The sequence below is a fragment of the Oxyura jamaicensis genome, chromosome 2 (assembly GCF_011077185.1).
Source record: "Oxyura jamaicensis isolate SHBP4307 breed ruddy duck chromosome 2, BPBGC_Ojam_1.0, whole genome shotgun sequence".
Classification (NCBI taxonomy): Eukaryota; Metazoa; Chordata; class Aves; order Anseriformes; family Anatidae; genus Oxyura; species Oxyura jamaicensis.
Window position 1 is genome coordinate 5,265,492 of NC_048894.1, and position 12,432 is coordinate 5,277,923.

The 12,432-nt window shown below is 44.4% G+C and overlaps 1 protein-coding gene across 1 annotated transcript in view; it reads left to right on the forward strand.

Moving 5' to 3' along the window:
• The window catches only part of OXSR1 (oxidative stress responsive kinase 1), an 81,839-nt gene that overhangs the window by 56,585 nt on the left and 12,822 nt on the right, over positions 1–12,432 (forward strand). Inside the window, exons 6-11 of the mRNA XM_035316363.1 lie at positions 98–207; positions 3,469–3,570; positions 6,475–6,608; positions 8,487–8,535; positions 10,595–10,660; positions 10,887–11,009. Of these exons, the coding sequence (XP_035172254.1) occupies positions 98–207; positions 3,469–3,570; positions 6,475–6,608; positions 8,487–8,535; positions 10,595–10,660; positions 10,887–11,009 (584 nt within the window). The remainder of the gene's footprint in view (positions 1–97; positions 208–3,468; positions 3,571–6,474; positions 6,609–8,486; positions 8,536–10,594; positions 10,661–10,886; positions 11,010–12,432) is intronic.

The window sequence follows — 12,432 nt, forward strand, 5'->3', positions numbered from 1 at the left end:
CTTGATAGGTGGCTGGGAATATGAGGGGAGAGGGGGGACAGCCCTTCAGCTGGCTCAGGATGTGTTCTTAACAAAACCTCATTTGTTTGCTTTTCAGACTTCGGCGTTAGCGCGTTTTTGGCCACCGGTGGTGACATTACCAGAAATAAAGTCAGGAAAACCTTTGTGGGCACACCTTGCTGGATGGCACCAGAAGTTATGGAACAGGTGAAACACTTTTCCTAGCATCATTTTAGCCGATCTGCACCTGGAATTCCCCATTGTCCACAACAACCATATTTAGTTCAGCCTCAAATGATAATTTTGCATCCTTTAGGGCTTCCTTAAAACCACAGAATGGTCTTTAGGTATGGCTACTGCTGCTAGGCGTGTCCTGTGCGCTATTCAGAGTTGGGTAGCTTCTCGCCCTGTTGCTTCTCTCCAGGGTTGTACCCCAGGTAAGTATGAGGCAGCTCAGCAGTTGCATAAAGACGATTAACCTGCCCCTCCCTCATGCCTGAGCGTGAGGTGGAATAGAAATAGTTCCACAGGTGGTAAATACGCACATGGCCAGTCAGGTAACGTGCTCTTCTGCATTGGCAAATGCGAGAAGTTGAGGTAGCAAATGGCAACGTAACCAAGCGGGGAGTTATCGCGGCAAAGTTCGGCACAGTCGACTTTGAGCTTTTTAGTTTCTCTCAGCTTACGAGAGCCCAGACTGTAAATATTGAGGAATGCTCGCCTCTCCCCCTTCCTCTTCTGCTTTTTTGGCTGCCTAATAGATGTCATGCTTCCTGTTGGGCGGAGGTGTGTCACTTTTTGTCCTCTCCAACTTGTAGACTAAACTACGGGGGGAAGCTTTGTCTGCAGGGCTACTGGTGAAGGCCACCTGAAAACCTTGCTGAATGTAAAGTGCTGCTGCCCATTGCTGAGCCAAATCAACAAGCTACGTCCCAGCAAGGCTTTTTGTAGCAGCCGTTTATTGCACTGCTGTTCGGTGCCATAAGCGTTCTGAGAAGTGTTCCTCATCGTCTCAACAAGTTTGACACAGAGCCGGGCTCAGGGTTTCAGTTTTGGCATGTGCACCAAGCGAAAACAGAGCAATCTAAATGTTTTTTCCAAAATAGGTTTGTTACAAAGATTCCTGGAAGGAAAAAAAAGGAAAAAGCGTTGTTTTATTAACATAGACCTGGCTTGTTGCTTTTTTTTCTTATTACTTGCAACAAAAGATGTTAGGAGAATTTGAAGAAGACCCCCGTGTATCTATAATGACGTGTTGCTAAAACAGCGGGAGAGTTCTAGTACATTTTTTTTCTTTACCTAAAACTTCCAGAGGAATTTAATTAATTTTGGAGGGGTTTACATATACTATTTATGAAAGGCTTTTTCACTGCTTGGCCTTTTCAGTGACTCCCCATTGCAGCTTTGCAGGGCCAACGTGTTAAAGCACTCCTGCTGTCTCCTCGAGTCTTAACACCACAGAGTAAGAGGCACGTTCCCCAGGTCAGGAGCTGTCTTTGAGCTGAACCCCTCTGCCATCACATACTTCTGGATTTTCTTGTTGAATTGATTTTAAGAGGGGGGAGAAAAAAAGCACATAAAAACAGCACATGCAGTGTTTCTAGAACTGGATCGGAGTTGCCCCTGCTTTTCTTTCTCTTGCGTCAGCGCTGCCTCTTGTGCTTGGGGGTGGCTGCAATCAGCAAAGGACTTGGGGAGGGGGAAGAAGAGACGCTTTTTTTTTTAACTGAGAAAAGGGATGTTTTAGATGGGGCAGTTGTTTTCCAAGGAGGCAGCTTTGTGATTTCTGTGAGGGTGAATACTAGATGGTAAGGAGGCACTTTGGCTGCTGCTGTGAGATCCTTGTGCCCGTTGATACCATCCTGCTGCCTTCCAGCAGGTGTCACTCTGAGCCGGTGTATCCAACCAGGGAAAAAGAAAGGGGTAGCTGCAGGTTAGCCTTTGGGCTGTAGATTTTCTCGATTCCATCTGTTTTATTTCAACGTCATTAAGGAGCTTTAGCACATTAATACACAACGGTCTGGTATTGTCTTCTAATGTTCATTTGGTGGATTTATGGCCAAAAAAAAAAAGGTGATGAGATAAAACAGATGATAAACTAACTTCAGGATGGTGACTAATACGTATCGGGCAGATGTTAAGGTGAACTACTATAGGCAGGTTTGAATCCCATAGATTTGTTCCAAAGTCGTTCTCAAACCCTAAAAATGGTGTGAGGAAATGTCACTTTGTAAAACTTAGGGCATATTTCCTCATCTGCTGTGTTCTTATAAATAATACAAGATCTCTATAGATCTTGTTTAGTTTAATTATTTGCAATCCATTCATAACAATGGCTTCCATAAACTCTGCTTCAGGAAGTCTTTCAAGCTCTTAAGGATAATGAAAACGACGCCTGCAGAGTTGAAGAAATGAGTACAAGATACAAACTGCTGTTGCTATAACAAACTTTAATTCAGTTATCAAATCCCATGGAAAATAACAGAGGAGGGGATTTTTTTTGTTTGTTTTTCTCAGAGTTCCCGATCATCTTAGAGGCAGTCTGGGGAATATTCCTGGCTTCGTCACAATGGGCGTCTTTCTAAAGCTTGTTAGTGTAGCTGAATACAATAAGCCTATTAGCCTTGCTCTGATTCATTATTCATTTTTCCGTGGTCTAACAAGAAGAAATACAAACCATACCAAGCAGCCAAAACACTTTGATTTTTGTAGCTCTTCTTGGACTTAGTACATGATGTCTCTCCCCTGCAGTGGAGAAAGCAAGTGCCAAAATATTACCTAATGATAATGAGGAAGTAACCACTTTGGCATATGAAGTATTTTTTCCTGTCCGTGAGGGGAAGTAAATGCTATAAATTTTCCTGAACGAGCCTGCGTTTAATGTCAAGTGCAGAAGTTACTATTAATTAGCGGAGGGAGACACGAGGCTGCGGACAGGAACGAGGGGCTTTTTACCGAGCTGCCGGGTACTTCCCAGCGCTGAAGTTTTGGGGTTGAGCGTGTTTGTAGTCAGATTGATTAAGCGGTTGACTACAGGTGTAGTGAGACGTACGTCCCGAGGGCATAACAGTCCGCCTATTAACTACGAGAGTTTCGTTATACTTTTTAATGACTTTGTGTTTTTGTGTAGAAGTCGGAGCCTGGGTTAACCCAGTGCCCCTTCATGTTCAAGCCTGGGACAGAGCAGCCCTAGTTGCACAGCGCAAGAACGGAATTTCCATCAGACCGTGGCTTCTTAAGCCCTCAAAGAGGTGTTACGAGCATTAGGCGCTGTGGGAGAGGAGGGAGAAAGTGTTTTTTTTTTTTTTTTTTCCATCTGTTTAGCACTATGGTGTTGGTGTTTCCAAATTCCTGATGAGAAATGGGAGGAGAGTAAGGAAATGGTGAGAGGATAATTAAAACCCCAAAGAAAGGGATCGTGGTGTACGACAGGAGACGCAGGTGCTAACATTCTCTAATATCTTTCAGGTCAGAGGTTACGATTTCAAGGCAGACATCTGGAGCTTTGGGATCACTGCTATCGAACTGGCTACAGGGGCAGCTCCTTACCATAAATACCCACCGATGAAGGTGAGCAGGTCTTCGAATACTCGTGCTAGACAAAGGATCTGTGTGTTCTGGGGGTGTTCCAAAGAATTTGGCCAGACTGCTTTGTTGAAGAATTTGTCCTCTCTCCTTGTGTTTCTGGATCATGATGTTCTTAGATTTCCTTGAAGTCAGCTCTTCAAGCTATGCCACTTAATCGGCGTTGTCTGAAACTGTGCACAGTGCTTCTTTAGATCCCGAGACCTGCCAGGGTCGCCATTCGTGAGGAAAGTGCTGTGTGGCTCAGTCCTGGAGCCTCTGCAGGCAGCAGATGTTACCGCTGTAAATAATGATTCAGAAAATACTATCTGGCATCCCCTGACACTGGGATGGGAAACTATTCCTTTTGCATGGACAGTCCTTCTTGAAACCTCTCAGAAATCCTGTTACTAGTTTTCCCAAAAGAATTTCTTGCATTGACACCAACACAGTCCCGTTAATCGCTCAACAGGGTCAGGCATTTCTGGAAAGCACCGCGTCAGGAGGAAATGGAAAGGAATTGGTGATAATAATATTTTATTGAAGTTGAGGTGGAGGAAACTTGCTTGCTTAAATGCTGGCATTTCAAAAATCTTTTTGAATATCTTGCACTTTGGATTGTCTTAGTTTGCATAAGTTTCCCTGCTTTCCTGATTCTTGAAACAGGAACTGCTTCTAACAGGTTCTTCTTTCTAAGAGTTTGTATCTTAAAGTTAGCAGAGTTGACCTCATTATCGTAGAATCACAGAATCATTAAGGCAGGAAAAGCCCTCCAAGATCATCTGGTCCAACCATCCCCCTACCACCAATGTCGCCACTAAACCCTGTCCCTAAGCACCACGTCCAACCTCTCCTTGAACACCCCCAGGGACGGTGATGCCACCACCCCCCTGGGCAACCCGTCCCAATGCCTGACTGCTCTTTCTGAGAAGAAATGTCTCCTCATTTCCAACCTGAACCTCCCCTGGCACAACTTGAGACATTAGTTGAGGTTTAGAGCATCCCGCCCTCTGTCTGAGCTTTGAGATCTTCCTTAGCCCCTCCATGTGATCTGATGGGGGCCCTGTCTTGATCACAAAACATTGGGCCCCTTTTACATTTCCCACCCTTCAAGGCCGCTTTGCTTCTACTCCCAGAGGGCACACTGGGAACATTGAACGGAAGGGGGATGGAGAGCCCTTTGAGTAACCCATAGCTTACGGATAGACTAGTTACCTGAGATACAGGGCCTCTGGGTGATAAAATACCTCCATTTTAGCTGTATCATGTCGCAAGCTTTCCTTTTCTGAGTCCTTTAATGCTGGAATCCTATGCAAGGTAGGTGTCACCTCTCTCGGACTTGGTGCATCCCCTCCCACCTCTTAATTACAATACTGTTTTGGGAGTCCAGTAGCTCCTAACTCATTAGAGGAGGGGCCTCCACGTATTGCTCTAAATGCCAGTGGTTTAACTCCCGTGGAGCAGTATTCATTGCAAGATCTGAATGAGCTCTGTGCAAGAGCCTGTTGAGTGGCTGAGTGGTTTGGAAATACCACCTAAGTTCTTACCATGCCAGCAATTGTGGCAGAACAGTGAGGGGTTCAGGGAAACGTTGTGCTGATTTAGCTGTTGCTGTTTTCACTGATACTTCCATCTGCTCACTGATTATTAGTAGCATTTTGCAGTAGCTTCTGCAAGCTGTACATCTATGTATTGACTTCAGCGCATGGGCTGCAGCTTCGAATACAAAATCACCTATTTAGGATCACGTTGTCATGCGGTAGGTTATTAATTTCCAGTTATTAAGTGTGGGTTCCAGTCGTTCAGCCTGCGAGAGGACCTTTGTGTGTTCTATATCCAACGTGATTGGTTTTCGCTGCAGGTTAATTTTGTTGTGCAGCAAAATGACCGTGCATTAAGTGACCCTCCAAGGAGAGGGGGGAAAAAAAAAACCTGAATTCTTTGCAGACTGTGTAATTTCAGCTGGATTGATGGGCTGCTGCTGCCCTAAGCAATAGAGCTGTTGAAAGCTTTTTTATATGTGCTTTTTGCAGCTTCCCTTTCTAAAAATAGATATTCATCGGTAGGTAGGTGGCAAGTGAAAATGGAAATGAGTAATTTTCTTCCTTTCCTTTGGAGTATCTGAGTGATGCGAAGGAAATAATCGGTTTGGCTTGATGGGTACTTGTGTGAGACGTGTCTTCACCTGTCGTCGTGGTGGTACACGGAAGCGAGCACTCAGTGTTTTATCTTGCCCTTCTGCTTTTACAGAAATTTAACAGCATTTTGACACTAATTTCATTTCTGAATGCAAGATACCTGCAGGAAAGTCTAAGCAGCCTTTGAATCAAACACCTCGCATGACCACTCAGCTGAAATGAGGAAGGCTGGTAGAAGTTCTGCTGTGCTTGTGCCTCTCATCACGCCAAACCCCCCTGAAAGCTCATCCTGACCTTGGGTTTGGCCTGCAGACTGCTCTGTGGGCTAGGAGATGGAATAGGAGGCAGTAGCCTGGCCTGTTGGGTATAAATTAACTTGGCTTCTCGAGGAAAGGAGGTGGAGGCAACTTTCTGTGTTGGATGAGTTTTGAAACTCTCAGCTGACAGTCAGAATTTTCCGAGGTGTAAAGGTTTGAAAATAATTGTTTCCTCAGTGGCTGTGGGAAACAGGGAAAAGGAGAGACTCTAGTTTTATCGAGGGAAAGGTAGAGAGGTGAGTTTGTGCTGTCTGGCGTATAGGAGGAGACAGCTGAAACTCTTAAGAAAAAAAATTGTTTTGAGTTCAGGCTTCCTGAGAGAGCTGCTGCAGTGAAACAGGCCTTGTTGACTCAGATGCTCGTTGAAAATGCTGGTTTAAAATGCTGTGTTCCAAAGCTCTGTACCTAGCAAAAGCCAAGAAAAAGCTCATTGCCAATAGACGTGATTCTTCCAGGTTTTAATGTTGACGCTACAAAACGATCCTCCGTCTTTGGAAACCGGTGTGCAAGATAAAGAGATGCTGAAGAAGTACGGGAAATCCTTTAGGAAGATGATTTCATCATGCCTACAAAAAGACCCTGAAAAAAGGTGAGAACTGCTAACGCCAAAGTGAACTTAAAAACAAAATGTCAAAACTCCTCTCCAAGCTTGTGGTGAACACAGTGAACACAGCAATTCTGCTGCGTAGCAGCAAATTCTTCTGGCCGTCCTTATTTTTAAGGATAAATGCCTGTCGTCATGCCTGGCCAGGGCATCCCAGGCCCCTATTGCATGGGACCAATCTCCCCCTCGTTGCCCCCAACAGGTGACTGCAGTTCATGATTTGGTTCTGGTCAAAGCTGCTCGGGGTTTGTAAATCAGCAATTACATGTCGGGCAGCGTGTGTTTATTTGCGAAGCTTCGTAAATAAACTTTTAAAAATTTGCCAGTGTAAAGAAGGCTTTCTGCAGCGTTTTGACTTGATTAGTTCTAAGTCATATTTGTTTTGGTGGGGAACAAATCAGGAAAAAAACACTGGCAAGTTTTACCCAACGTGTTTTCGTCAATACAGGTTGCTTAAGGGACCTGACGACACTTCCAGTCTTCCTTCTAACAGTAGCTTGACACTGCGTGGCCTTAGAAATATCCCCGAGGGGGTGGTGTGTATGCTGTGGTTCCCAGGACAGCTTTATTTTTGTTGTGGCAGCATCTGAAGCTGTGTGAAGGTCCAGCTGTCTACGGCACTGTTTAAAACCCACAGCCCGTCGCCCAGGAGAGCCTCAGCGAAGCTGGGTAAAGGCGTGTTTGTCCTGCATTAGGAACAGCATTCCTTCAAAGGCAAAGATTAAAAACCAAGCATTTCCACAGCTCAATTTTTACGTTTATACCACTTAATTTTCTTTTGTCTGTCCTCAGTAAGCAAACTGATTCTGGAAAGGGAAAAGTCCCTTCCTGAATTACAAATAATGAAGACGTTTTGCAGTTCCCTCCTGTGATGGATCCTGGAACAAAGGCTCCTTACGCGTCGAGAGATGGGGTCTCTCTCTTCTAATAAGCCTTACATCTGAAAGGCAGTGGAGTGCTCGATAAATACCGATAGCGGTTGGTTTTGTTTTTTCCTCAGCTTGATATTTTTCTTCCTCATTTTTAAAGCACGTCCTACCCTTGCAGGTTAGAACGTGCGCTGATCAAAATTCACCGTAACCACCTGGAATTGTGGCATCCCCCATCTCTCTTCTCAGCACCACTAACAGCTACTGTCATCATCTTTACTACGGGAGCAGGAGGTCGCCCGTAAAGAGCAACTTGCAGCATCAGATAACTTTAAGCAGCTGCAGAGGTTGTTAAAGAGAAGTTAGCGAATGGCTTTTAAATTACCTTTGCTCCCCTACAGCAGTGTGCAGCGTGGGAGCTGCACGTGTTGCGAGCTGGTACTTCCTCATGGAGGTCTGAGTCTTTAGAAAACTTCTAAACTGACCAAGGGCCGGCGTTTACTTCGCAGTATTGGTCCTAAAGTGTAACTTAAAAGGAAAAATAATTTGGACTTGAGGTTAGACAGAGGTTCTTTGTCCCGCTTGCATTTAATAGAACTAATTGCACGTGTATCATCAAGTGTGTCTGAAATAGCTCAGTCTCCTGCACTGAGCACTGCCTCCTGCTGTAGGTGGCGATCCTTTGTCTCAGTCCTCAGCAAATTCCTTCTGTGGTCCTGTCGGCCAGGCTCTGAGGCTCAAGTTCAGCATCCAAATGGGAATGCTTTCTGCCCAGCTAAATCATAACGTGCTTTGGGCAGAATACACTGACACTTAAAGGACTGGTGGTGTAAAATTTACTTGGAATACATTGACTGACTTCTAGGGCAGTTGTACGGGAGAAGCTGGTGGCTGCCCTTCGGAACTGTCCTGTTACAGCTGCCAGCACCCTGGAAGACTCTTGCCTTGAAAGGGAACATTTATAATGTTTTTTTCTCTCTGTTTTTACCCGCAGACCGACAGCAGCAGAACTTTTAAGACACAAATTTTTCACGAAAGCAAAGGTAAGGAAACACTTCCTAAGCCGATCTGTGCCGAGGCAGGAGAGGGGAGCTGTCAGTACGATAGGTATGGTGAAAGCTTTACGGCGTGAACGCACGCAGTTTCACTCGGGGCCAGCATAGCTGGCTGAGTTGAATGGGTCATTGTGAAGGGACAGAATGAAACCTCTCTTCTGTACCTCCTCGTGTATGCCACCATGAGGAGAAATTATTTAGAAATTCTCGAGGATTTAAATGGCTTTCAGCGGGTTTGGGCTTTTTTCTCCTCTTGTAATGGTGCCATTCTGGCTGCGTGGCCAGCCGTAAAGGTCTCCGTGGCAGTAACTGTAGCTCATATTTTAGTGAACTCTAATCAGTCTCTGTGCAAAACAGTGAATAAGGCCCACTGTGTGGAGGGTTACCTGACACCGTTATGCCCTCTGTTACGGAAAGTGAAAATCCTATGACATAAAATAGTAGGAAATTCTGGTTTATAGCCATAAGGCAAACAGCCAGCGAGCATTTGTCTACTTGGTGCCTGCCGATCAGTGCCTATGCCATCTGTGCAGTCTTGTTGGGGGACACAAACCAAAATAAGGCAGAATTTAATTTCCAGGGGAATGAGGAAACATTTTCTGTTTGCTTATTTATTTTCTTTGGCATATTTGTCATCAGCATAATGGGGTTTATAGCAGAACGCCAGTAAGGTGTCAAAAAGGTACCTGAACCTGGGATAGCACAGAGGTGTCAGCACTTAAAGAAAGTAGTATTCAGCTCCCAAATTCAGGTGCTTAGATGGAAGTGGCCACATCGAGGCATACCTAAAGGAGCAGGGTGTCCTATTAAAGTTAACACAAATCCAGTACGTGCTACCAAGGAAGTCTAGGGGGTGAGCCAGCTTAGGAAATGGAAGAGGTTGCTTCAGGGCAAGTTTAGTTGATGGCTGCACTCTTGACAGCATTAACTAGGTTTTTGTTATCCCTAATGGGGTTTTAGGCAACTGAATTGTTTGCATCTGTGCTCTGAATGCACGTTTGGTGTCCAAAGTGACAAGGAGATGGCTTACGCATTGCTGACCTTCCTCTGTTTGGCTGATGTTTTAGTTCATGTTACGCTTCACCATGTACAAAATCTCTTTCATGCTTTCATTAAATGGCTACAGAGTAACATGCTAGCATATGTGGTGATAGAAAATTAACATTATTGGAAATGAGGCAATACTTAAACCCAGAGTGAAAATATATGCCAGTTAGCTCTCAGCGTTAAATGACTTTCAGACGGCGGCCGCTGCCAAACTGACAGCTGTAACTTGAGGATGGGGGAGTCCAGCTTCTGCACGCTTATACTGAACCAAATATAAACCCAGTTTATATTATATAGAAGGATGTTTTGATGTTGAGAGCTACGCATTAAAATGCAGCTGTTTGAGGAAATTTAATGCAGCAAGGCATCACAGCAGTTCCCCAATATTTAACTTAGGATGATTTAATGTGATGACTGCGTTTACTTCCTCCCGAAACTTCACATGTGCTGTGCATTTTTTATGCCACACTCTAACTCCTGCTGCCCCAGTTCCTGCGTCTCATTACCCCTGCACGTGGGGCTTCCCACGTCCTGGCCTGACATCTGAGGCTTACCTCTGACAGTAGGACAGGCATCAATTTAGGGATAGGAAACAGCAAAGTGGCTAGATCCAGATGCTGTAATATCTGCAAAGGGAGGAACCTAAATCGTCTCAGCAGGGCATCAGATGCTGTGATGTAATGAGTATGATCACGTTCCCCAGTAAATCGGACACTTTTATACAATTCCTCAATCGTTACCTTCTTATCAGTGTGCACAAGAAAAGTGCAACTGCTAACTTAAAAGGTATTTAAGATGAAGCATCGTAAACTGTAGTCCAAAGGAAGAAAGTGATTAACTTTTTTTAGAGCTCAGTTCTTTGAGGGGAGGAGAGTGCGAAGCATATAAAACACTTCCTGCTAAAAATTCTTTAAGCAGTTTCATTTTCAGAGGCACTGAAGGAATCAAAGGGTATTTTCAGCAATGTAAATGTTTGGTGGTTTGGTGTTTTTTTTTTCAGAATAAAGAGTTTTTACAAGAGAAGATGTTGCAGAGGGCACCGACAATTACTGAAAGATCCAAAAAGGTACTGTAAAGCTCCTGGGCTCTTGCTATTACAGTTGTATTAGTTTTTATGCTTGCTTTCACATTTTTTATGAGAGTTATAGCATTTTCTAGATAGACCTAGATATTTTCATAAAGTACTTGAATGCCCTGGCTGAAGATTCTCTTGTGCATTTCTACTTTAAAAAAATAATAATTGTAGAAGCTGTCTTCTTGACATGTCAGTTCTCTGTCTTTGTGCTGAGCAGGTAAGGAGAGTCCCAGGTTCCAGTGGACGTCTTCATAAGACTGAAGATGGTGGCTGGGAGTGGAGTGATGACGAACTAGACGAAGAAAGTGAGGAAGGCAGAGCAGCAATTTCACAGCTCAGGGTGAGTCCTCAAACTCTGATATCCCTGCGTTGTTTTCTAACTCTAGCATGTCTAAGTATCCCTGGGAAGCATGCAGCCTTGTTCGAAGTATGGTACACGGTAAGCTGTTGTTTTCCTGCCCCTTGAGCTTGCAGCCAAACCAGAGAAAGCAGACTGAAGGTTAAAGAAAGTCTGTAGGTCTCTTTTCTGTACTCGTCCTGGGGCGCAGCTGCTCTAATTCAGGGATGTTGAGCCTAATTGGGAACACGAAGTCAGGCGACCTTCTCCCATCTCAGCATACGAGTGCACTTGAGCTGGGATATTCTCTTTAAGGGTACTGACTGCTCGAGATGCTTTCCTCTGGAAATGTCAGGAGAGGTTTTGTCCTACTGCCCTCTCCAGGATGGAACTGAAATCGGTATGGCCTGTGCTTGTGGCTGGTAGCTGAAGCACAGGGGGCCTAGCTCGGTACTACCAGTTACGCTGAAATCAGCCCCCAGTAGAAAATCCTGTGACGTACCTGAAGTTGCAAGGAGTGGTTGGCCTAGCACTTGAAAATCCTCCCAAAAACACTTCCCCCAGTGCACCCACCCCACAGCCTAACCCCTAGGAACACAGAAGAGTATTGCATTGTGCCTGACAACTCAAAGATTACAATTCATCTCCAGATTGCCTTCCTCCCAATGGGCGGTGGTGCAGATTTTGAGGATAATGGCTTGCTTTATCCACGGTTCCATTGCCAATGCGGTGGGTAGCGTGAAGTGGGCTGAGCATTTTAATTGTTCTTGAATTGAACTAGTGACACAGGGAAGGATATTTAAAGGAAGCTTTTCAATATGAAAGGGGGGGGGAAGTATTTTTGGTTTGAAGCATTTATTACTTTATAACTTTCACTTTTCTCGTTCCTTCTACTGCTGATCCGTGTAGACACTTAAACATTAAAAGCAAGATTTTGTCTTTAGCGTCTTTGGAAGTGCTTGGGAGCTTAAAGGTATTATCATTAATAAATGCATTATTAATTTAAATGTTTAAATGTATTATTAATACAATAATTCCACACAGTAATTTGTGGCAACAGCTATTGTGACTATAAAAAAGCTTACTGTATCAAGCTTCATACATAGTGAAGGATGATCTCTTGGTGCCGGGTGGGTACTACTGAAATTCACAGAATTATTTAGGTTGGAAAAGACCTCTAAGACCTCTAACCTTTAACCTAGCACTGCCAAGTCTGCCATTAAGCCATGTCCCTAAGCTTTACATCTACACGTCTTGAAGACCTCCAGGGATGGTGACTCAACTACTTCCCCAGGCTGCCTGTTCTAATACTTCACGACCCTTTCAGTGAAGAATTTTTTTGTAATATCCATCCTAAACCTCCCCTGGCACAACTTGAGGTCATTTTCTCTTGTTCTTTATCCTTTATAAGCTCAAATCTTCTAAA